This window comes from Perna viridis, chromosome 3, assembly GCF_037379345.1.
Source record: "Perna viridis isolate PV_CMFRI_1.1 ecotype Kerala chromosome 3, ASM3737934v1, whole genome shotgun sequence".
Classification (NCBI taxonomy): domain Eukaryota; kingdom Metazoa; phylum Mollusca; class Bivalvia; order Mytilida; family Mytilidae; genus Perna; species Perna viridis.
In genome coordinates, this window is record NC_142447.1 from 56,797,292 (window position 1) to 56,823,456 (window position 26,165).

At 33.9% G+C, this 26,165-nt stretch overlaps 1 protein-coding gene across 3 annotated transcripts; it reads left to right on the forward strand.

The window, feature by feature from the left end:
• The first annotated feature begins 344 nt into the window (after positions 1–344).
• On the forward strand, positions 345–24,305 carry LOC148623026 (uncharacterized). Of its 3 annotated transcripts, XM_088573487.1 has the most exons (19): positions 345–483; positions 2,062–2,120; positions 2,628–2,884; positions 4,614–5,484; positions 8,262–8,333; positions 9,014–9,136; positions 9,373–9,495; positions 14,259–14,333; positions 14,598–14,728; positions 15,013–15,102; positions 15,389–15,598; positions 17,256–17,451; positions 18,229–18,372; positions 18,694–18,779; positions 18,942–19,012; positions 19,334–19,539; positions 22,643–22,787; positions 23,091–23,171; positions 23,369–24,305. In XM_088573487.1, coding segments are annotated over exons 2-19 (2,919 nt in total). In that variant the 5' UTR covers positions 345–483; positions 2,062–2,083; the 3' UTR covers positions 23,370–24,305. The 3 variants fall into 3 exon arrangements, with proteins under 3 accessions (XP_088429613.1, XP_088429615.1, XP_088429614.1); XM_088573489.1 differs by lacking the exon at positions 18,229–18,372; XM_088573488.1 differs by lacking the exons at positions 23,091–23,171; positions 23,369–24,305 and adding an exon at positions 21,531–21,632 and having other exon boundaries at positions 22,643–22,779.
• The last annotated feature ends 1,860 nt before the right edge of the window (positions 24,306–26,165 follow it).

Here is a 26,165-nt window from a genome sequence, read left to right on the forward strand (position 1 = left end):
CAAATAAAAAGAGAACGGTTGTAGGGTCAGAGGAAATTCGGACTAGCCCTTGGGGGTGATTCAGTTTACAAAGAGATTTTCCGCTACCATATTCTAACACTTTCGGCTAACTAGTGGGGCTACATATTTGATTGTGGAAGCAAGCCCCTGTGGCCAACGTATGTAAAATATATTTACTCTATAATTTCAGATTATTTTTTAAGCTTATTATCTCTTCAACAGAAAAATGAAAATTATTTAGAATGAATAAGAAAACTGGAAGATTAATAAAATTTCTTAATTAAGCGTATGAACGGGTTGGCACTTTTAAAGTGTTTAAAAATAAATACTTGCAACACTAACTTATCTAATCATGTGACTTCGTAATTCTGGATCTAAATATAGCAAGGGGTTTTCCAAAGTTTTACTTCTCTATGCGAATCTGAAAAGAAAAATATTTTAAAATAATTATTTCAGTTTTTATCTGTGGAAAGAAAGTGTAAGGTAAGTCGAAAACTTTTCTCCTGATTACATTGCAAACACTAAAAGAAATCTCGATAAATATAGATTTGAATTAATAAGTAACGTTTTGAAAAAATACTAGTTTCGTTTTCCCTATCAAAAGATCTTGATGCAATAAAGCAACATCAAAATAGCATGACCGTTTGACAAATATATATTGTATTTATTCACATCGGTTGAGAGTGCCAATATAGGGCAATTAACCAACGCCGCCAGGGATTTTGACTTAATTGACTTTCTGCAGACTTTGGATACAAGCTGTTATGATACTGATCACTTAATCATATTTCATGCGAATGACAAGAGTCCTCTTATCTGGCATCCAGTGTTCCTTTGGAACTCGATTTCCTCCTTCTGGAAATTTTTGCCTTTTTTTATAAACTTGAGTCACATATTGAAAAAGACCCATTTTTACCATATTTGATTATGCAAGGGTAGACATTTTTTTTTACTTTCGATGAAGTCAGTAATTATTCACTATATACTGCAGTTGTCCTCTAAATGGCATTTTTTTTGCAATTATATCAATTATTCATTTTAATTAACTCGGAAATGCGTCACATTTCCAAGAAAGATATAAACAAATTTTCATGATGCGGCATAAATCCACTATCTTAATTGCTTCCCCGTTGTGTTGAGGGAATGTTTTCGCATATTTTTATACTTTTTACACGACCGCAAAAGAATGGCGGTCGTTTCTTGGTATGGCGCTGTCGTCGTCGTCCGGAGACAATCGGTTGCTCGCGCGACAACTTTAGTTGTTGTTGACATATTGTTATGAAATTTTGATATGATTTTACTAACTTTTAAAAGAAGGTTCTTACTTAATTTGAATTTTGTGGCCCCTACTGTTTAAGAAAAAAGGTATCAAAAATCACAGGCCCTTGGGAACAGGATTTTTTTTAATCACAAAAAATATCATAACATCATTTTGTTTCCATACTTGAGTTATTATGTGTGTTCTCAGACATATCCGCTTGCTATTTAATATGTATAAGCAAAGTTTATGCGTTTGGACCGTTTTCGAGTTATAAGTGCTCAAATGGACTTTTTTTTGGCCCGATTTCGATTTTTTTTATTGGATTCTTTATTAATATCCCTGCCTGCATTTTTCAATCATAATCCATTTATATCTCTTTCGCCTTTCGAGTTATGAGGGGTCAAGGGGGCCACACCCTATACAAATCGACTTTTCAATTTTAGGTCTGATTTTAGAATATATTTTTTAAATTTCTTTATGAAAATTCCTGCCTTCATTTCAATCAGATTTCAGATATCTCTTACGGTTTTCGAGTTGTAAGGGAACAAAGGGACCACACCCCCAAAAAGCGACTTATTTTATTTTTGGTCTGATTTTGAAATTTTTTATTTGAATTTCAAATTTTGTGCAATATAGTGTCTAAGCCAGTTGTTGTGTCCATAATGAATTGTAAGTCCTTATGCTTAAGAGTGTTAAAATCTAATATTATGTCAGGGCTAGAACACTGTGGTCGTATCATGCTGTGCTTTTCGAAGCTTTTTACTCATTAGATAATTTATAAATTTCATGATTTACTTCAGAAAAGTAAAGTGATCGGATCGAATGGCAACAAACTACACAGACTTGAATGGCGAAGAAGGTAGTAAATGTACTGTAAAGTAGGAAATATGCTTAACGAAAGTCCACTCAGTACCTACCTTGGTGATAAAAAGCTAACAAAAATATAATTAACTAATGTCATAATCACTATGAAATGTGGCTATTTCTTTCCTTTTGAGACTTGTTTTATTTCACAATATGTTCATGCCGCTCATCCTTTTTTTAAAGTGTTTAATTTGACAGAAAAATTCCGACCGATATCTGACAAAGCTTCGGTTACTTGTTTTGTAAATGTTTGTAGACAGCGAATATTTTAATGATTTCACTCGGTCTTACCTCCGCTTACCATTTAGTTTGCACTTTGTGTGGATTTCTAGCCCTAAAATGTACCAAGAATCTTAGTTAAATATTCTAAGTAAAAGCGAAGAGACCTTGATAAGAACAAAAATATGGTATCAATAATTCGGGTGACAAATACCAGACTAACACCATAAATAGACATGCTAAAACTTTTACTTAATTTGTTTCTGAAAATGTGTTTTTGTAGGCCAATGTGTAAGGAATAAAAAGCTAACGGGTGAGAAACATTCCAAGTCAATGAAAGATTCTGTGGGACACAGACATTCGGGCATGGGAAGTGGAGAGGAGCCAGTTGTCAAAAAGAAGACATTTTCATCATCATTAAACCAGCATCATGGTATCAACCATCACCCGAACCAGTTCCCATATCAAATAGACCAAAGATACAGCACATCTGAGCAAGTCCAGTATCTTATAAGTCAGAATATGGAACTTTTACAGGAGGTTAGTGTATACCATATAAATGTATTTGATAGACCTAGCCTTTGTTTCATAAAAAAATCTCACGTTGAGAATTTCCTCAAGCCCTGTGTTTTCCTCGAACTTCAATTTCCAGTGATTTGATTGGTCGAAATTTTTTAGTTGAGAAAGGATTTGAGGAAAATCTCAATTTGTGATGTTTTATGAAACCAGACCCAGGGACTGACGTAGGGCTTATATATTTTAACGACACGTGACTATATACTGTAACGACTTATGACTTATACTGTATCGACACAGGGATTATACTGTAACGACACCTGGCATATACTGTAACGACACAGAACTAATATTGTATCGAGATAGGACATATACTGTGACAACATAGGACTTATACTGTAATGACACAGGACTTTTAAAAGCTGTAAAGACTCATTGCTTCCACTGTAACGACACATGACTTATACTATATCGACACAGGGATTACACTGTAACGACACCTGGCATATACTGTAACGACACAGAACTAATATTGTATCGAGATAGGACATATACTGTGACAACATAGGACTTATACTGTAATGACACAGGACTTTTAAAAGCTGTAAAGACTCATTGCTTCCACTGTAACGACACATGACTTATACTATATCTACACAGGGATTATACTGTAACGACACCTGGCATATACTGTAACGACACAGAACTAATATTGTATCGAGATAGGACATATACTGTGACAACATAGGACTTATACTGTGATGACACAGGACTTTTAAAAGCTGTTAAGACTCAGTGCTTCCACTGTAACGACACATGACTTATACTGTAACGACACATGACTTATAATGTAACGACATAATACTTCTAATGTAATGACACAGGACTTCTACTATAATGGCACCGGACTTTCATTTTAATGACACATGACTTAAACTGTAAAGAAACATGACTTGTACTGTATCGAAACAGGACTTATACTGTAACGACACACCACTTCTACTGTCATGACACATGCCTTAGACTGTAACGGCACACGACTTATACTGTAACGACACAGGACTTCTACTATAATGACATCGGACTTTTATTTTAATGACACACTACTTCTACTGTAATGACACACATGACTCATACTGTAACGACATACGACTTATACTGTAACGACAGACGACTTATACTGTAATAACACACTACTTCTACTGTAATTACAAACGACTTCTACTGTAATAACACTTGACTTATACTGTAACGACACACGACTTATACTGTATCGAAACAGGACTTATACTGTAACGATACAGGACTTATATTGTAACGACACATGACATACTGTTATAACAATACCAGGGCCTAATAATATCTTTTAAGAAGTATTACAGTATCAAGAGACATATTTCCTTTATATATTGGTTGTTTATTAGTCTAAGTGTGACGTTAGTCAACTTCCATGTTTTAAATGAGATTTCCGGAAAAAAAATTGGTATTTGTGTTTTATTTTTCGGTTTAGTGGCATTTTTAATGGGAAAGCAAATATTTTGGGATCGGGAAAAAATAATTATTCAATTAGACCGCAAAATATGTGTAAGGTGTGGCACATGAAGAAGAAAAAACGGAGAGATTTTATTGCAAAATCCAAGTATTTATACCCCATAATCTCTAGAAATAATCACCAAAGTGTTTTGTGAAGTTTGCCTTTTTAAGATTTTAGTTGAAATGCACTATTGAAAATGGTTATTTCATGATTTAATAGGTGAGAGACATAAAGGGATTTGCTGGCATGATTAACAGCATCAATTCAAAGGTTGAGTACCTTATACAACAGTACAATCAGATGAAAGATGTAACAGATGCAATGGCATATAACTTCAATAAAATTAGGAGTCGGATACATATGGATAGTGAAGAAGAGGAGAATGACGACGAAGAAAGTATAACATCAAGTAATGAATCTGAAGATGTAGTCAATGTTGAAAGTAGAGAACAAAATCCTGAACACTCATCTAACATAGCAGAAAACCAAAGAACCGATAAACCGAGGCAGTCACAATATACAGAAGAACAGCCTTCTTCAGAAACAAAAACGTCTTCTCCAGCAGAGAAACACGACGAAATGAACCTGAAACCAGTATCTATAAGGAAACCAGATAAAGCAGTTGATCAGTCTGTCGAAATTGGACAACAATCTGAAGAAAATCAGGGAACCGAAGAACGACAATTCAAACCAGATCCAAGTCCAACTGTAGAAATAACTCGACCAATTCCAATGAAAAAAAATGATAGGAAATTAACTAAAGACAATGGTGATGAGCTAACACAGGAAACTAGATATCATTCGGAATCTGTCTCTGTATTCTCAGAAATGTCGCTCAAGACACCTATTATTTCATCTGAATCAAAGGAAATACCCCAATCAGATTTCAAGCTAAAAGTTCCAGTGAGGAAAACTAAGAAGAGCGTGGCTTCTGATCAAATGAGTCCACAGTCATCAAGAAAGTATAAGTGTAAACTAACAGGTAAATCCATTGACAATAGAGTGCAGTATTTAGAACAATGTGATACAGAGGCGGAACCTGTAAATCATTCCATGCCAAGACCTGTACACATGGCTGAGGGATATCCGGGTAGGTAGACTACTAAGACATTTTAGCATTATTTTGTTTATGTTACATTTTAGGGGTTTTTAAGTAGTTATCATGTCTTTTTTGTTTAAATTTGTAAACTTAACTAAAAACGTAATTTTATGAATTTCTCATTTAATAATCAGTGATTATGTTTTGGTACAATTTTTATTGTATTTGAAACCTCTGAAGAATAAGTGGTAATAAGGTAGAATACTAACAAATGCTGCGATTAACTTTAATATAACACAACTATTTAGCTAGGAGACATTTATTCTCTATGGGATCGAATTTCTGGAATTAATAACTTGATATTTTTTTTCATATGTGCACAGTTGCTTAATTGACCCATATGGTGGATTCCAATTTTTCAATAACCATGGAGCAAAATGAAACATATACTTGCAAAAAATATTATATTGAGTATCAAATACTGTTTTTAAAAGTAAAGTAGATACAGATAATATATACCATCTAAGCATGGTGTTGTTGACAACTTTCTATTTTCTTATAAACATTTGATCTTTCTTGCCATAGATGAGATGGTTGTTTCTGTATTGGTGGTTACCAAAACACCGCACATGTTAAAATGTTTTATTTAAAATGCTTGACCTTCAAAAATTATATTGCATCGTGTTATTTTTGAATTTATAAAGATAAATCTTTGAAACATTTTAACTGTAAATTATAACAAGTATAATAGCAAAACTGCATTTCTTTTTAGCGCGATTCAATATGAAGAAATCTTAAATACACGTTTTACTTAAATGTATATTTTTCCCCTGTCATGTATGTTCTCCAACATTTCAGTGGAATGAATATTGATTATAGACCCTTCTACATGTTTCATAGTGTGGCTTTCGTAATTTATCTGTTGTGACATTCATTCACTCCTGCCTATTTGCTAAAACATATTTAGAAGAGATTGTGGAAAACCATAAATCTGTGCTATCCTCTTTTGGTCTCTCTACCAAGGACGATGATTGTGATTTACCATCTATGTACTGGATTCCTAAACTCCACAAGAATCCATACAAACAATGTTTCATAGCTGGATCTGCAAAATGTACCACCAAACCACTTTCAAAACTTTTAACTTCTATACTCACAACTGTCAAAGAGGGTCTGCAGTCCTACCACAACACTGGTTACTCCCGTAGTGGTATTAATTCAATGTGGATCCTGAAAAATTCGAAAGATCTCTTGGAAACAATTAGTTCAAGGCTATTATCTGAATATAATAGCATTAAAACCAATAATTTTTCAACACTGTATACTTCTATTCCCCATACTCAGCTAAAATCCCGACTTAAAAACATCATTGTTTTTCCAAAAAAAGATGGTACACCTAGATACAAATATATAGTTCTTGGTAGAGATTCCTCATACTTTGTAAGAAATAATTCAAAATCATCTTCCAAATATACAGAGGAAGATGTTTACAAAATGCTGAAATTTTTAATCGACAACATATTTGCCTAGTGTGGTGGACGTGTTTTTCAACAAACGGTCGGCATTCCAATGGGAACATATTGTACTCCTTTACTCGCTGACCTATGCCTTCACTCTTATGAGGCTGACTTTATAGCTGATCTGATCAGACAGAAAGAATATCGTTTGGTTAGATCCTTCAATCTCCGTTTCCGCTATATAGATGACGTATTATCTTTAAACAATCCTAATTTCGGGGATTTGATACATCGCATCTACCCAAAAGAACTTGAGATAAAGGATACTGCAGACATTGTAAAGTCAGCCTCATATCTTGACCTACACTTAGAAATCGATGGTAAAGGAAAACTATTGACCAAACTTTACGACAAACGTGATGACTTTATATTCAGAATTGTCAACTTTCCTTTCATCTGTGGCAACATCCCTTCAGCACCTGCGTATGGAGTGTTCATATCAAATCTCATACGTTATGCCAGAGCTTGCCGAAACTACGCAGACTTTTTGTATTGCACTAGAACTCTAAGAAATAGGCTTCGTTATGGTGTATCCATCTGCACCATTAAAACTGATTTATTCAACGGGTCATAGTTTTCCTTTCCTCGTTTGTCTACCCCGAACTTGAATTTTTATGAGCAACTCGGCGGGTGCTTCTAGAAAAGCAGAGAACGCTTACCCTACCGGTGCACCCGGTCCATGCTCCCAGTTTTCAGTGGAGTCCGAGTTGCTCATTTGCTTTTGTTACTTTGTATGTATGATTTTAGTTACTTTATGTTCTTTGTTGTGTATGTCTGTTTTAGCGTTACACCTGATCAATGTATAGTAGAAGAATCCTTGTTGTTTCTTCGCATTGCTGTTTTGACTCGTGTACAAGTTCAATTTCTTTGTTCAGTTCAACGCTATTAACTTATTTTATTTTGTACGAATTTCATTGTACGTAATTTTGCAGCAGAGCTATCTTAGAAGGAATATAAAGAAGACAAAAAGCAAAGAAACAAAAAACAAAAACAAACACAATAACAATAACAAAATACAAAACAAAAGTAAAATCAAGAACTGTATAAATTATATATTTATCTCACATATTTTAAAAAAGGTATTGTCAAAATTCGTTTTACTTATTTCTTATAAGCATTTACATATGGAAAAAAATTAAGTAAAATAATTTTTAGTAAACATCTTCAATGTTGTAACAAAACATTTTAGAAGTGCATGCTTGGCTTCACAAGTAACACACTAAAATGATTGTTTTAAGTACTAGTCCAGTTTCTTGCTAAGAAAAAAAAATCTCTTAGTTAGTTTTGTCTACATAATTTATTTAAATTTAGATGACATGGGGGACATTAAACCGAAAGAGGACAAATTTTTAGAAGAGCTAGCCTTGACAGAGAACTTTAAAGGTATGCATCTTATTCACTATATTTATCACAGATTTTTAGAAAGGAAAGTTTTTCCGTTCTCAAACAGTAAGTTGATAAAACATACATTTATCAGAAGGGTTGGGCTAGGATGAAAGCATGACCAGAATTTATACAGAAAAACAAATTCACATTTTGTTAGATATCTTATAATAAAAGAAGACATCTACTAAATATATATGGTATGTAATATCCTTTATTAGATAATGTTTTATAAGATATCTTTTAAATTGTGAAATATCTGATAAACTTTACAAGTTATCTTATAAACTATATCAGATATCTTATATATTTTACATAATATCTCATGAACTTTATAATATATCATATATAGTTTATTAGATATCTTATAAAAAATAGAAAGTATTTTCTAAATTATATAAGATATCTGCAAATTGGAATAAGTATAAATAAGAGACAGGGTGAGTGTCTAATATTTATTGTAATGCATAACAAAATAAAAATCCAGGACTAATCGGGTGCTAAAGTGCAACTAAAAATATATTGGACAAAATATTTCATCCTTGCCCTCCCCTTCCATAAAAACTTATGATTAGTCCTTTATATGAGAAAATTGCTTCTTATAAAAAAAACCACATCCTAGAATAATAAGAGATATTGGTATATTGTGACCTTCTTTAACGTAAGCTCTTACTTTCTAGCAAGAGACTGTTTAGATCCTAAATCCAATGGGGCTGACACAGTAATATGTATCGATACATCTTCCAGCATGGAAGGACAACCATTTCAACAATCTTTGGAATTCATCAATCAGTTTATTGATAGTAAGTTGATAGAACCAAATATTGGCATAAACAATAAATTGAAGACATTTATAGACTTTCAGAGTCAAGTTTGTATTAAAATGCTTTTAAATTACTATAATAAATGCGATAAAATAATCAAGTAGATCTCATGTTTTCATTTTCAACCCAAATAATGGTAAAAAGGATTATACGAAAGTCCTTTCATTGAAAAGTCGATAGTTGACATGTATGGACTATTAATAAATTTTGAACAGACATAGAGAACTGGGCCACTGAGTATTCTATAGAGGAAAACATAGCCATTGTACACTTTGGTAAAGAAGCAAGGATACTGCAACAACTTACAAATGATTACAACAAAGTCCGGGAGTCTATAGGTAATTCAAATATAATCAGAGAGTCCATAGGAATGTCAAATAGAGCAGTCAGGTAATATATCTTAATCAGAGAGTCCATTGGAATGTCAAATAGAGCAGTCAGGTAATATATCTTAATCAGGGAGTCCATAGGAATGTCAAATAGAGCAGTCAGGTAGTCTATGGGTTTGTTAAATAGAACAACGTCAGGGAGTCTATGGGTATGTTTTTAAAATAGAACTAAATCAGTTAGTCTATTGGTGTGTCAAATATAACAAGTCAGAGAGTCTATGGGAATGTCAAATAGAACAACGTCAGGGAGTCTATGAGTTTGTTAAATATAACTAAATCAGGGAGTCCATAGGTATAGCAAATAGAACTACTTCACGTAGTCGTTGGGTATGTCAAAAAGAACAACGTCACGTAGTCTATGGGTATGTCAAATAAAACAACGTCAGGGAGTCCATTGGTATATCAAATAGAACTAAGCCAGGGAGTTTATAAGTAAGTTAAAATAAGTACGTCAGGATGTCTTCGAGTATGTTAAATATAACTAAATCAGGGAGTCCATAGGTATTTCAAATAGAACAACGTCAAGGAGTCTATGGGTTTGTAATATACAGAGGAAAATGTTTTCAAAATGCTGAAATTTTTTATCGACAACATATTTATCTAGTGTTGTGGACGCGTTTTTCAGCAAACGGTCTGCATTATAATGGGAATAGATTGTGCTCCTCTACTTACTGACATATTCCTTCATTTTTATGACGCTCACTTTATTCCTGATCTGATCCGAAAGAAGAAACTTCTCAACTAGATCAGGGAGTCTATGGGTATGTAAAATAGAACAGCATGCGGAACAGAGGGAGTCTATTGGTATGTTTTATAGAATAAAATCAGTTAGTCTATTGGTATATCAAATAGAACTACATCAGGGAGTCCACATGTTTGTAAAATATAACTAAGTCAGAGTGTTTACGGGAATGTCAAGTAGAACAAAGTCAGGGAGTGTATGACTATGTTAAATATAAAAACGTCAGGAATTCTATAGGTATGTCAAATAGAACAACGTCAGGGAGTTTATTGATATGTTAAATATAACTAAATCAGTGAGTCGACTGGTTTGTAAAATATAAGTTAGTCAGTGAGTCGATAGGTATGTCAAATAGAACAACGTCATAGAGTCTATGTGTATATCAAATAGAACTACGTCAGGGAGTCTGTATGTATGTCAAATAGAGACATGTCACGTAGTCTATGGGTATGTCAATTAGAACTAAATCAGTGAGTCTACAGGTTTGTAAAATATAAGTAAGTCGGAGTGTCTATGGGAATGTTAAATAGAACTACGTTAGGAAGGCTATAGGTATATATAAATAGAACAACGCCAGGGAGTCTAGAGGTATGCCAAATAGAACAACGTCAGGGAGTCTATGGGTATGCCAAATAGAACTAAGTCAGGGAGTCTATAGATATGCCAAATGGAACTACGTCAGGAGGTCTATTGGTATGTCAAATAGAACAACATCAGGGAGTCTATGAGTTTGTTAAATATAACTAAATCAGGGAGTCCATAGGTATAGCAAATAGAACTTCTTCACGTAGTCGTTGGGTATGTTAAATAGAACTACGTTAGGAAGTGTATAGATATATCAAATAGAACCACCTCAGAGAGTCTATTGGTATGTCAAATAGAACCACCTCAGAGAGTCTATTGGTATGTCAAATAGAACCACCTCAGAGAGTCTATTGGTATGTCAAATAGAACCACCTCAGAGAGTCTATTGGTATATCAAATAGAACCACCTCAGAGAGTCTATTGGTATGTCAAATAGAACCACCTCAGAGAGTCTATTGGTATATCAAATAGAACCACCTCAGAGAGTCTATTGGTATGTCAAATAGAATAAACGTCAGGGAGTCTATGGATATGTTAAATAGAACTACATTGGTGAGTCTATAGGTTTGTAACACATAACTATGTCAGGGTGTTTATGGGAATGTCAGATAGAACAAGGTCAGGGAGTCATGGCGTATGTTAAATAGAAAAACGACAGGGAGTCTATGGGTATGTCAAATGGAACTGCGTATCTCAGATAAAACAAAGTCAGGAAATCTAAAGGTATGCCAGATAGAAATAAGTCAGAGAGTCTGTAGATATGCAAAATAGAACTACGCCAGGGAGACTATAGGTATGTCAAATAAAACAGTCAGGAAATCTATAAGTATGCCAAATAGAACAAAGTCAGGGAGTCTATAGATACATCAAATAGAACTACGTCAGGCAGTCTATAGGTATGTCTATAGAGCAAAGTCAAGGAGTCTGTAGTAACGTCAAATAGAAGAAAGTCATGAAGTCTATAGGTATATCAAATAGAACAAAACAAGTATTAGTTTGGGGAAAGAATCTTAAGGCAAATAATTACAAAGTCAGTGTATCTATAGTTACTAAGAAAAGAAAGAACACTTATGATTAATTACAATTATTTCATATTCCTATATTTCACCCACTGCATCCAAAATTTTCAATTATAAAAGGCTATTGCAGAACCTTGAGATTGAGGACTTCAAGGCTAAGCCACCTGACTGTTCTTGCAAAACCTCTCCATTCAAATATGGTCCTTCTGGTCACGTTGTTACGGGAGATTTAACTATCATTGAAAACGAATCTCTGCGTAATATCATTTCTAAAGGACCCAAGTACCGTGAACCACGCTCCATAAATTGGAATTATAACTGAAGTTCTTATGGATGCCGTGGAGGACTATGCAAGAAAATGGATAAAACGAGAACAAGAAGACATTGATTTTCTCCCAGAGTGGTTAAAGGCCGTGAGGTCTTTAATTTTGAAATGAATGAAAGTTTTAAGTAGGTCAATGAGTGCCATGGCTATATCAGTTTTTAAAGACCCCGATGTAGCAAAAACATTGTCTACTATACATGACAAATATATTGTCGTACCAGCAGACAAAGCCCAAAACAACATTGTTCTTGTCTGCAAAACGTTTTACATCCAAAGTTTATTATCAGAGGTAAACGTAGAAAATAATAGCAGTGATAAGACCTATACTGCTACCATACTCTCCAAAGAAGAGATTGTGGAAAACCATAAATCTGTGCTATCCTCTTTTGGTCTCTCTACCAAGGACGATGATTGTGATTTACCATCTATGTACTGGATTCCTAAACTCCACAAGAATCCATACAAACAACGTTTCATAGCTGAATCTGCAAAATGTACCACCAAACCTCTTTCAAAACTTTTAACTTCTATACTCACAACTGTCAAAGAGGGTCTGCAGTCCTACCACAACACTTGTTACTTCCGTAGTGGCATTAATTCAATGTGGATCCTGAAAAAAATTGAAAGATCTTTTGGAAACAATTAGTTCAAGACTATTATCTGAATATAATAGCATTAGAACCTATGATTTTTCAACACTGTATACTTCTATTCCCCATACTCAGCTAAAATCCCGATTTAAAAACATCATTGTTTTTCAAAAAAAAAGATGGTACACCTAGATACAAATATATAGTTCTTGGTAGAGATTCCTCATACTTTGTAAGAAATAATTCAAAATCATCTTCCAAGTATACAGAGGAAGATGTTTACAAAATGCTGAAATTTTTAATCGACAACATATTTGCCCAGTGTGGTGGACGTGTTTTTCAACAAACGGTCGGCATTCCAATGGGAACAAATTGTGCTCCTTTACTTGCTGACCTATGCCTTCACTCTTATGAGGCTGACTTTATAGCTGATCTGATCATAAAGAATGAATCAATATCGTTTGGCTAGATCCTTCAATCTCAGTTTCCTCAATATAGATGACGTATTATCTTTAAACAATCCTAATTTCGGGGATTTGATACATCGCATCTACCCAAAAGAACTTGAGATAAAGGATATTACAGACACTGTAAAGTCTGCCATATCTTGACCTACACTTAGAAATCGATGGTAAAGGAAAACTATTGACCAAACTTTACGACAAGCGTGATGACTTTTCATTCAGAATTGTCAACTTTCCTTTCATCTGTGGCAACATCCCTTCAGCACCTGCGTATGGAGTGTTCATATCACAACTCATACGTTATGCCAGAGAATGCCGAATCTACGCAGACTTTTTGTATCGCACTAGAATAGACTTCTGGAACAGGGTTATGTTGCTACAAGATTGAAGTCATCACTACAGCAGTTTTATGGTCGTCATCATAAACTCGTGGATCGTTATGGTGTATCCATCTGCACTATGAAAACGGGTCATAATTTTCCTTTCCTCGTTTGTCTACCCCGGACTTGACTTTTTATTAGCAACTCTGCGAGTCTTTCTAGAAAAGCAGAGGACGCTTACCCTACCGGTGCACCTGGTCCATGCTCCCAGTTTTTAGTGGAGTCCGAGTTGCTCATTTGCTTTTGTTACTTTGTATGTATGATTTTAGTTACTTCATGTTGTTTGTTGTGTATGTCTGTTTTCCATGTCGGGTCTTTGTCCCTGGATTACATTCTTTTGATTACCGCTATAACCTTGGTTCCCTTGATTACTTTTTTACAATAGATATACTTGAAATAAAATTATTAAACGGTTTATTCTCATCTTCTAAATAAGTTTGATAACTGTTGTAAATGTTATAGGACGATGATGATTAGATCAAAGTCCGGAGAATGTTTTTAATTATAAATGAGTTCGAGGCATTTGAATTCGAATCAGACCTGTCTATTTTCAGTTTCTTTCACAAATTGCAAGCAAATTATATTACCATCATGATTTTTATTTTAGAGAATTTAAGTGTTGGAGGACCATCCCCTATGATGACTGGATTAGTTATTGCAATGAGTGCTTTGTTCAACAGAGGTAAGGGAAACGCGTGAGCAGCAAAATGATTATGCTGATACATACAGTTACTAATGAGTCAAAAATATATCATTAAAAACAGAGATAGCCTTACATTTCAACATAGTATGTCTTTAGAGACTGACCTTTTTTGATAATTAGGTTAACTATATCAGTCTCAAGAAAACTATTTACGCCTTTCACATTAAGAATTTTCATAAAAACACTAGAGTCATTTGAAAAAATTTAAATAACTGATCATGAAATGACTATCTGTAATGATAGGAGGTCCAGTGACAGTATTTGACCGCCAGATCAATCCTCGTGTGATACTATTGTCCGATGGGAACGCCACGGACCACAGAATTTTTGATGGACCAGACATCCTCAATCCAAATGGTCTACAATGGAATATGGTATGTCCAACTACGAATGACCATGTTCAAAGTGTTTTTAATTTACTGTTTCCAATGCATTGACCCATTATATTTCTTTTTTACGCCTTTTTTTTTAATTTGTGATTTAAGTCGCAATGAATTTTCGTAGTATTGGTCGTTAGTTGCTTCTTGTTGTTTTACGAAAAGACCTTTTTGCAATTAATGATATAAAATTGATCTATAACAGAAAGTATTGTAGTAAAGTAATAAGAATTATTTCCATGTACAAATTCGGATTGATAGTTTTGTTTCAATACCCGCAGATAAAAGATAAGTTGGTAGATTTTGCAGAAAGAGTCAAGTTAGAAAACCGCCATATCATTACGGTACCTGTCGGAAATAACCCGTGTCTGGTAAGTAAACTACTCCAACCTACAAATAATAGCATAGTTAACAGTTTAAAACATTAACTAGTATTCAACTTGTACAATTCTTCTTTTTTAGTATAACGTTAAAAATTCTGTACTATATTCTCTACTAACACTGTATTGATTTTCTGCTTAGACCATGTTTGTATGGTCGTTTTGAAGGAAAACATATGGATAGAATAATGGAATATGCTACGATTTCTACTTTCTGCTAGTTCAAAAGATGATACGTTTTTGTTACGACTTGACAAATTTGTTTGTAAACTAACAGGACACTTTGCAACCACTGGCAGAAATCACCGGGGGTCATGTCTCATCAGTAAACAGAGTCCAACAGTTGTCAAGGTCATTCTTTGTAGAGGTTATGATAAGTAATACAAGAAATGAGGGTATTAATGACGACATCAAAAACAACAGACAGGAGATAGCAGCTATAGCAAGAAGCTGTCCAAATGGACAGGAATTAACAGAGGATGAAATGGTAACCATTAATCCCATTATTAAATGTTTCAAGATAAGAATCATTGTGAAACTGAAGATATATCCTTTATATCTTGTGCCCACTTTCTCCCTTTATTTCAAATTAACTCTTAGATAAACGATTTGTGTTAGGTCGAACATTCAACATAACCCTGTCCCACAAGCCTAATTATAAGATTTCTAGTACGGTACTAAAAGTCCGGGTAGTTTCGGCAACATTTGGCATAACGTGTGAGTTATAATATAAAAATTGCAAACGCTGGTGCTGAAAGAGTAATCAAGGGAACCAAGGTTATAGGGATTTTGTCAAAGATGAAAAACTAATTGACAGTACGAAATGAGACGTCCCCGCATAGTTTGGTCACAGGTTTTCCTTTTCCATCAATCTCTAAGTGTATGTTAATAAATGAGACTGCCTTCATAGTGTCTGTAGTATCCTTTATCTCAAGTTCTTTGGGATAGATGCGTTATATAAAATCATCAAAACTGGGATTGTTTAAAGATCAAACGTAAACTATATAGCGAATAATGGTAATAAAGGAACTGCCTCAACGATGTTCATTCTTATGGATCATATCAACTATAAAGTAAGCCTCATAAGAGTGATAGAATAGGTCAGCGTATCGCGCAACACAAATTGTATCAATTTGAATGCCGGCTATTGGTTGAAATACACGTTAACCGCACTAGACAACTATACTGTCCATAAGAAAATTTCTGCAATTTGACAACATCTTCTTTGGTATATTTAGAAGACGATTTGGAATCGTTTTTTAAAAAGTATCGAGAATCTTTACCAAGTACTTCGTATCGTATGCAGGTGTAAATTCCTTCAGTAGTAAAAACGATGTATAAAGCTTTAAGTCGGGATTTCTGAGTACGTATAAAGGGTTGAAAAATTATAGGTTTATGCTATTATATTTCGATAAAAATCTAGCATTGATGACTTCCTGAAGATCTTTCAATTTTTTTCAGGATACACATTGAATTAATACCACTACGGGAGTAACATGTGTGTTAAGACTGAAGACAGAGACTCTTTGACAGCTTCCCTTCCAAATTTAGGACGTCTAAATTACATTGCCTATTAATGACGGAGTAATTTCTACTCAAATAACAACTCACTTGATGATGCACCGCCGTGTTGTTATGGGTGATATAACCATATGCAGGATTCCTATTTCATCTGCTTTATGCCTGATTTAACAATCACATCCGAATTATTTTTCTGTTTAATATCCACTGAGTCGATGCCACTGCTGGTGCACTAAAGGTCCTCAAAGTTATTCACCAACCCACTACTCAGACTTGTCTGAACCGAATCATCTTATATTTTAATTATCAAAATTTGCAGTTTTAAACATTTCAAAATACCTTGAACACCGATGCTTCATTCCTTGTATTGAACATCGTAGAACCTCTAGGTGATGGATTTAGATTCATATTCTGAAAGTTTTGGTTTTTAGTACTTAAGTTGTATACAAGTTTTTAGATTTAGATTTTCTTATGTATTTTATTCTAATGCTGCTGATGAGCGGTAATTCTTTAAAACACTTATACTGCATATTGACATAGCAATATTAATATGAATGATTGTTTTTTATGTATTTAAGGTTCTTTTTATTGATTTTGATTGGTACCATTTTTTTTAAAAACAGAACGAGGTTATTACCAAAGTTGTACAAGAGACAGAGGAAGAGATAGAAATTCAGCGTCTCAGAGAACAACAACAGAATGAAATTGACGAAGAAAGTGAGATGGAAGTTGGATTGCGTGTTCGACGTGGACGAAGTTGGGAGTGGGGTGATCAAGATGGATTCGGCACTGGAACTGTCATAGGACATAAATCTAGGGGTAGGCTTAAATGGCCTTTTTGTAGTCATTAGGTTTAAGTCCCATTAATGTATTTTTTCGTAACAAAACTAAGAAATGTTTTAAAATATTTAAATGTCATCTCAAAAGATATTAAGTGCTTTTAAAATGTAGAAATACCAATAAAATTCGGGTACAAAGTAATGGCAATGACTTGGTCTTTGACTTTGAATTTACATGCCATATTTTGCAATAGTATGGCACTGTCGTCTCCTGCGTCTGATGTTTGTACACATTTGGTTTACGGACACTAACGTGAATGAAATAGTACGAATATATATGAAAAAGCACCAGAATATGACATACCACAAAAGAAAAGTTCGAATTGATCTCGTGGTGTGTGACTTTAACTGTTTAGTAACTATGAAGGCCAAAAACAAGCATTTTCCTAAAGTTTGGACAATAACGTGGATAAAAGTTATGGATCTCAATGAAATTGAGGTGCAATGTGTAACACAACAAAATGAAAGCTTAGATTGATTTTGGGGCTGTGACTTGAGCGATTTAGAAATTTGTCACAAAAAAGGACAAAATATAAACATTGTCCTGGTTGCTTGACAAAATTTGAATAAAATAGCATGGATAATCTTTGAAAAATTAGGTTTGGGAATATTTTTCTCTTAATGAATGTTGTGTTCAAACTTGTCCAAACGTTTCAAGATTTGACCTTTGCGATCTTACGAAGCTTTGCCATGCGATGTATTGTAGTTCAGTATAAAGTCACCATTTATTTATTTTTTCATTTTAATGATTTTTTAGGGTATGTCAGGGTTAAATGGGATTGTGGAAATGTAGGTAGATATCGTCATGGCGCCCAGAATGCCCACGATCTAACAATTGTTGATGAACCAAGAATGTTACCTGACGATGTTCTAATAGCTGAAGGGGTCTATGTCAAGAGAGGTTAAATTTATTATCTCAAAAGATTGATATCTATTAAAATGTAATGGACGGTTTTACTTTCTAACGTTTCTGTTTTAATGAATTTGTTAGAATAAAATGTAGCGTCAAAATGTTTGCTTATAACTAATACCCATTAGAAGAATAATTACCCTATACTAGTCTATATTTTTCATAACACTTATTCATAAATTGTATGATAGATACATTTTGGTATGGTATATAAAATAGTTGTGCCTTTTATAAGTAAAGTAAAGTAAAGGAGCGGTATCTTTACATCATTTATTTGACGTTCCAGTGCATTTTCTTTTTATTATTTTCTAGGTAAAGATTGGGAATGGGATGACCAAGACGGAGGTGATGGATGCGTAGGATGTGTTTATAAATGTGACGATGAGGGAATAGTTCATGTATGTCAAATTGTTTAAAACGATTTTTGTAGTATTTTTTTTTTGTAAATGTTTCATAAGTGATTAAGGTTTTTCTCTATATATTTGTTTCTATTAATTTAAGTTAAACGTTCTTCAGAGGATGCAGATGAAAATACAATTAAAATTTACTTTCTTTGTCAGGTGAGATGGGAGAGTGGTATCCGTGGTAACTACAGGTTTGGGGGATATGGCAAAATGGATTTAGAAATTATGTGAGTATACCACTCAATTACATAATATCATTTTGGTTATATTTTGAGCTGTCCTATACCGTCTTGCACTCTTAAAAGACAACTGTCATTTCTTGCAAAAATTCTCAAAGCAATTATTTTGACAATTACAGTCATAAACTTTGATTTAACCGACTAGTTCATGGAAGAAATTATAAGTGTCACAACATAGGCGTATTATGTTATTACCTAATATTGCTTATAATTTTATTGATAAAATAACTGTTTGGAGATGTTTTTGACGTAAATAATAATCAGTAAGTTATAAATGATAACTCAATGTTTTTTTTCTTTTAAACTAAGGACTCCTCAAGAGTATAGAGTTTTGAGAAGTCAAAAGTCTCCAATACAAACTGATGGCCCTAGTGAAGACCCAGATGATAATACTGACCAACCAGTGTCCAATGACTCACGTACTCACGCCAGTGCCTCCTCCACTACAAATGTATTAAAACCGGTTGATATCCTAAGCCATGAGGAGAACAGTGATTCACAAGATTCAAGTAAAGGCTAGTCTGTTTTATTGTTAAAATGATGTTTTAATAAAAATAATTAAAGGTTAAAGATGTACTGTGTAATTATCCTAAAGTCAATCCTCCCAAGTCAAGGTTTTGAGTCCACCTTTGCTCCCTCAAAACCCTGACATCACTCATTTATATTTAGCGGGTTTCGTGCATCCAATTCCGATTGGTTTCTTCTCCGGGTACGAAGCACCGATGAAAATCGATTTAATATATAACGTTAGTGGAAAGGTAAACAGTAACACAAGGCAATAAACGGTCCGATATAGTAACTGATAGTTGAAAGAGGTTACAAATGATTCAGTATGAGCAAAAATGATAACTGCAGATTATGTTTAGAGTCTTTACCGAAAAAAAATAGACGTTATATGTAGCCATTTTGTAAGTTTTATCGAAGAGAATGATTTGATTGGATGTTGGATCCGGGTTAAAATTAGGTAACTCACTAGAGGGCGCTGGACGATACCTGCTAAATATGAATGGATGAAACACTGTATCACATAACCACAACCCACCAACACTGTGACATATTCCAACAACCCACCAACACTGTATCTCATAACCACAACCCATTCAAACTGTAACATATTCCCACAACCCACCAACACTGTATCTCATAACCACAACCCATTCAAACTGTAATATATTCCCACAACCCATCAACACTGTAACATAACCACAACCCACTAACACTGTAACATACCCACACCCACCAACACTGTAACATATTCTAACAACCCAATAACATATTCCTCACATCCACCAACACTGTAACATATACCCACAACCCACCAACAATGTAACATATTCCCACAACCCACCAACATAGTATCACATAACCACATCCCACCAACACTGTAACATATTCTAACAATCCATTAACATATTCCTCACACCCCACCAACACTGTAACATATTCTAACAACCCGATAACATATTCGTCACACCCACCAACACTGTAACACATTCCCACAACCCGACAGTACTGTAACACATTCCCACAACCCACCAATACTGTAACATATTCTAACAACCCATCAACACTGTAACATATTGTAACAACCCACCAACACTGTAACACATTCCCACAACACATCAACACTGTCACATATTGTAACAATCCACCAATACTGTAACACATTCCCACAACCCACCAACACTGTAACATATTGTAACAACCCACCAACACTAACACACTCCCACAATCCAACAGTACTGTAACACATTCCCACAATCCATCAACACTGTAACATATTGTAACAACCCAACAACACTGTAACACATTCCCACAACCCACCAACACTGTAACATATTGTAACAACCCACCAACACTAACACATTCCCACAACCCAACAGTACTGTAACACATTCCTCACAACCCATCAACACTAACACATACCCACAACCCACCAACACTGTAACAAATTCCCACAACCCACCAACCCACCAACACTGTAACACATTCCCACAACCCAACAGTACTGTAACAAATTCCCACAACCCATCAACACTGTAACATATACCCCACACCCACCAACACGGTAACACATTCCCACAACCCAACAGTACTGTAACATATAACCACAACCCTTAACATAATTACAACCAACCAGCACTGTAACATAAACATATTTTGGCTTCAAGAAATTAAGATGATAATGATTTTTTTCAACATAATTTATGCGTTTAGTTTTTGATTTGTCAAGATTTCAATATTTTGTTGTATATTTTACACGTTATTTACATTAAAAAAAACAGTTCAAACAACTTCAGTATGATAAAGTACCATTATGTTATAGTGTTACTAACTGGCTGATTCTGTATTTTCCATGGTATTGATTTAAGACTAGCTGTATTGGTCCCATGGACCATAGCGTTGAGGTCCAATTGAGCTGACCGAGAATCAGTGCGGGGTCAATATACAGAATTAATCAACTCGTAATAATTTTATCAAATTATTCAAACTTTCTGTACACCAGGTCCGTATAATCAGTGCGTATGGACATCTATGTTGGTCCTTTGGAAAGCTGTATTACCCTATGTATTGTTTGTATTTCTGATTTGCTGATTACAATATAAAGGTACACTTTAAATTATTTTATCAGTGTTATATCATTGATATTTATTACAATCATGCTCAAGTCTACATGTTTTATGTCCGTATGTCTGCTATCAAAACGATGTGGAAATCATTAATTTATTCACCCTACAACAGTGAATAAAATCTACTAAAACGTGTAATTAATATTGGTATTCCGGTCCATTAAAATTGAAATTTATTGTTCCACGTTCCATTGATACATATCCCAAAAAAGCTTTGGCTTCTTCTGTTGTCAATTCCAATATGTCGTCTTCCCTACATGTACATCCATGACAGGCGATCTTTTAATTTATTGATGCACAGCAAATGGTAAGTGGATACAAAACGGGCCAATATGACTTTTCGTATTGAAACGGGCCAAAAATTGAAAAGTTATTAACCGGTTAGATTTTCATATTGATTTATAAATCTATACGGACCAGGGTAACACATATATCATGCTGATTTTACCATATTAGGGCCGATTTTCAATATCATTAAATGAAGTTTTTTTATCTTCCAAATTAGCTGAATCACTAAATATCCAAACTATTAAGTTTTCTTGTTCATGATACTGTAATAGGGCTGGGACATTACATCAGGCTTCCTATATTTCATTTAAATTATCTGAGGAAGACTTAGAAATTAGAAAAAATTGGTTAAAAATATAAAAATAGAACCCAAGAATATTATTTGGCTGCACATTGATATTGATACTATTTGGCAGTATAAAGGTACATCATTATTAAACTGATGACAGGTTGTATATTACAGTTAAATGACTATATACGATCCTTTTCAGAACATTCATTTCTAAAATATCTTATTCTCACGGATAAAATCAAGAAAAAGATGTAGAGGTTTGTCTGACGATATTTTAGTATTGTCATATTTCTGTGTTATTTTTCTGCTTTTAATACAAGCATGTGAAACGAAATTGTTTTTTAGTGTCTAATTATGATCTTCATTTTCAAACAAAGTAATAACAAATTGGATAATACCTATTTCCAGAAAGTGAACCTATACCTAAAACTATTTGGCAGTACCAAATGGATGGGAACTGGATAGACTATTCTGAAGCAGACTGTGAAAAAATAGAAAAATTGTACACTACAAAAAAGCAGGGGACTTTAATTGTTAAATTGGGAGGTTTTAAGTGAGTATATAAAGGCTTTTATTATACAGGCTTCGTGATGATTTAATGGTTTCAATTGTACAAGAGAGTTACAAATACTCTCAGTAAAAATAAATAGTTTTGTCCACGTTAAACTTAAACTTTACATCTTTTCTGAAGTAAGAGCAAGAAGGATATTAACAATATAGATATTTGAAGGCAGCAGTTTTACTGGGATTTTGATACATTTTTTCCTATAGATACGATCATAGAAATTCACTGTCATAATGATGGTCTACCTCCACTGGGGCCTTTGCTTGATTTTTTTTTATAATTTCATTTTAGTTACCGAGTGACACCACACAAGCAGAAACAAAGGAATCCAAATAATGGGGATGAACATCCGATAAGAAGATTGGATCCTTGGTAGGCTGATATTTTTGTTAAGGCAAAATACCTGATAAAAAAATGAAATATATGTAATATTAAGCAATTTTAACATCAAATAAGAATTATCTGCATTAAATTAATTATCAAATACAAAGTGATTTAAAGTTGCCAGTGTTGTTATAAATATTACGTAAAAAATATTACGTAAATGATTTTTGTCTTATATTTTTCAGATACTTTATACATTGAAGGACATTTTGAGTTTCCATCTTCTAATGGCTGTTTAAATGGGCAGTTTTCACGCAATGTTGTGAGGAAACACATGTAAACTGAGAAGTTGTGACGGAAATATTTTACTCTCATTTAAATATTTGTTATTGGAATTTTGTGACAGTTGTGTCCTTGATTATAAATAAATACATAAGTGTTAGACAACTTATTCCTGCTTTAGAAAAATGGATAGTACTAGCTGTATATATATATTGCTTCGCTATGGGGAAAAATGACTTTATATTTTCATTGCTAGGAAATCGTTTGATGGGTTGACTTAAGTTTGTTTTATCTATTTATTACATTTTAATATTTCTATGTGACAAAAAAGTCATAACCAAGCGGCAATGGCATAACGAACTGGTCACATTGTATCTATAGTGATGGGATGGAATGTGAAACCAGTGTAAGAACACTTCGAATGTTTGTCGTTATTTGTCTTTCTTATAGTTCGTGTAGTGATGCATGAAATATTTTTTTTTAATTCACTGAATGAAATAATATTATGATCCAGTAACTATTTTATTTATAATCAAATTGTTTTAGTATTTTTGGTATCCTCTTTTAATTTCATTGTAACATTGTGTAGGAATAAAAGTGTGCAAATTAGCTGTCTATGCGCTTTTTTTGATTGCATTTGTATATTTTTACTGTCATATCAATTTAGCAGTTGTTTATTTCTAAATTACATGCATTAGGAAAATTGAGGGGATTTTTCCAAAATTAGAAAGACATTACCGCAAATTGTATATATAACATTAAGTTTTCAAAAGGTATGCTTACTGTACATACTTGGATTGAAGTGTTGGTATTTAATTCGGACATGTAAAAACCTAATCGAATAGCTTATATTTAACCTATTTCATATTTACCTACTTCTAATAAATTAATCCATTGTTATTCAGCAATCTTTTTATTTGGTTTACCAATGTACAACATCTTTATGGAATGTGAACTTTAGGAAGACCAACTTCGATATGAAGAATTTTTACAGCGTACAGCCATCGATCCATGAGGACACTGCCAATGCCCCTTGACTTTAGTCACTGGTTGTTACGTTGTTGATGTCTACACTACTTTGTGTAGGTTGTTACGTTGTTGATGTCTACACTACTTTGTGTAGGACGATTATTTTGTTGATGTCTACACTACTTTGTGTAGGACGGTTATTTTGTTGATGTCTACACTACTTTGTGTAGGACGATTATTTTGTTGATGTCTACACTACTTTGTGTAGGACGGTTACGTTGTTGATGTCTACACTACTTTGTGTAGGACGGTTACGTTGTTGATGTCTACATTACTTTGTGTAGGTTGTTACGTTGTTGATGTCTACACTACTTTGTGTAGGACGATTATTTTGTTGATGTCTACACTACTTTGTGTAGGACGGTTACGTTGTTGATGTCTACACTACTTTGTGTAGGTTGTTACGTTGTTGATGTACTTTGTGTAGAACGGTTATTTTGTTGATGTTAACATCTCAATAAACTATAATTTTGTTAATGTTTACATCTCAGTTACGTTATAACTATTTCGATGACTTCCTTTCTGTCGGATTGAAACCTACATCATTCACTGATTAATACTGATTAAGGGTAACAACAAAATTACAGAACACCAATCCGATTCATAATCAAGTCAAGTTCAAATTAAAATCTGACAAAATAGATATACACCACCGGAGTAGCTGGTAACGCAACGGTCCTGACTTTGTACCGGAGTTTCAAGCGAAATTGTGGGTTAAATCTAGGTTTTACAGCGCGCCTAACCTCCCTCTTCCATTGCGACGTGAAAATACCGATAATAATTAAATAGCATTTGCACAGTGTCATAATCGTCAAATCAGTGGTCATATCAGCACAAAGAATAAATTACAAAAAGCAATCGTTATTCATTGTTTTAGAAGAAACTGAGTATATTATATTTATGAGAAGAATGAAATAACTGAAATGACATAATCAAATACACAAATGTAAATGAGCAACCTGGATTCCAACAGAAAGCATAGATCAAGTGCACCGATAGGGTGAGCAATCTCTGCTTTTTAGACATACCCGTCGAATTGCTCCTAAAATGTCACGACGAAAGAGGCAAGGAAAACTATGAAAAGCTGAACAAATCGGTTCTTATGGTATAAATGGAATGATCCACGAGTTCATGATGACGACCATAAAACTTTTGTAGTGATGACTTCAATCTTGTTGCAACATAACCATATTCAGAAGCCTAATTGCAAGAAGTCACTATACAAAAAGTCCGCGTAGTAACGGTAAGCTCTGAGTTGTGATATCAAATATTCATACACAGGTTGCCACAGATGAAAGGAAAGCAGACAAAACTGAGTGAGAATCATTGCGTTTGTCGTATAGTTTGGGAGTTTTCCTTTTCCACCAATCACTAAGTGAGACTGATTCATGGTGTCTTTTATCACCCATCACCTTAAAAACTACGTGATGAGTCTCAATTCCTGTAATCTTGGGTATGTTATCAAACATATATTTTTCATTTCTGAAGATATTCTATTCTTAATGCGCAATCATTGTCAGGAGACAGTCTCTTAACCAAGGTTATAAAAAATACACGTCTCATACGCTGCCTAAAAAGTTTTATTTCCAATATCCATATCTTATCGAGAAATACTCTATTTCTGACAAACAGATTATAGATGATGGGTTTTCATAATATCAACACAAAAGAAATTGTATTTTTTACTTGAACACCATTATTTCTATCTTGAACTTGACACGTCTTATTAAA

Coding starts and splice junctions, on each gene's coding strand:
- LOC148623026 (XM_088573487.1), top strand. CDS start 2,084: ATGGCAACAAACTACACAGACTTGAATGGCGAAGAAG. Junction 15,103..15,388: donor TCGGAAATAACCCGTGTCTG/GTAAGTAAACTA, acceptor GTAAACTAACAG/GACACTTTGCAACCACTGGC. Junction 18,780..18,941: donor ACGATGAGGGAATAGTTCAT/GTATGTCAAATT, acceptor TTTCTTTGTCAG/GTGAGATGGGAGAGTGGTAT.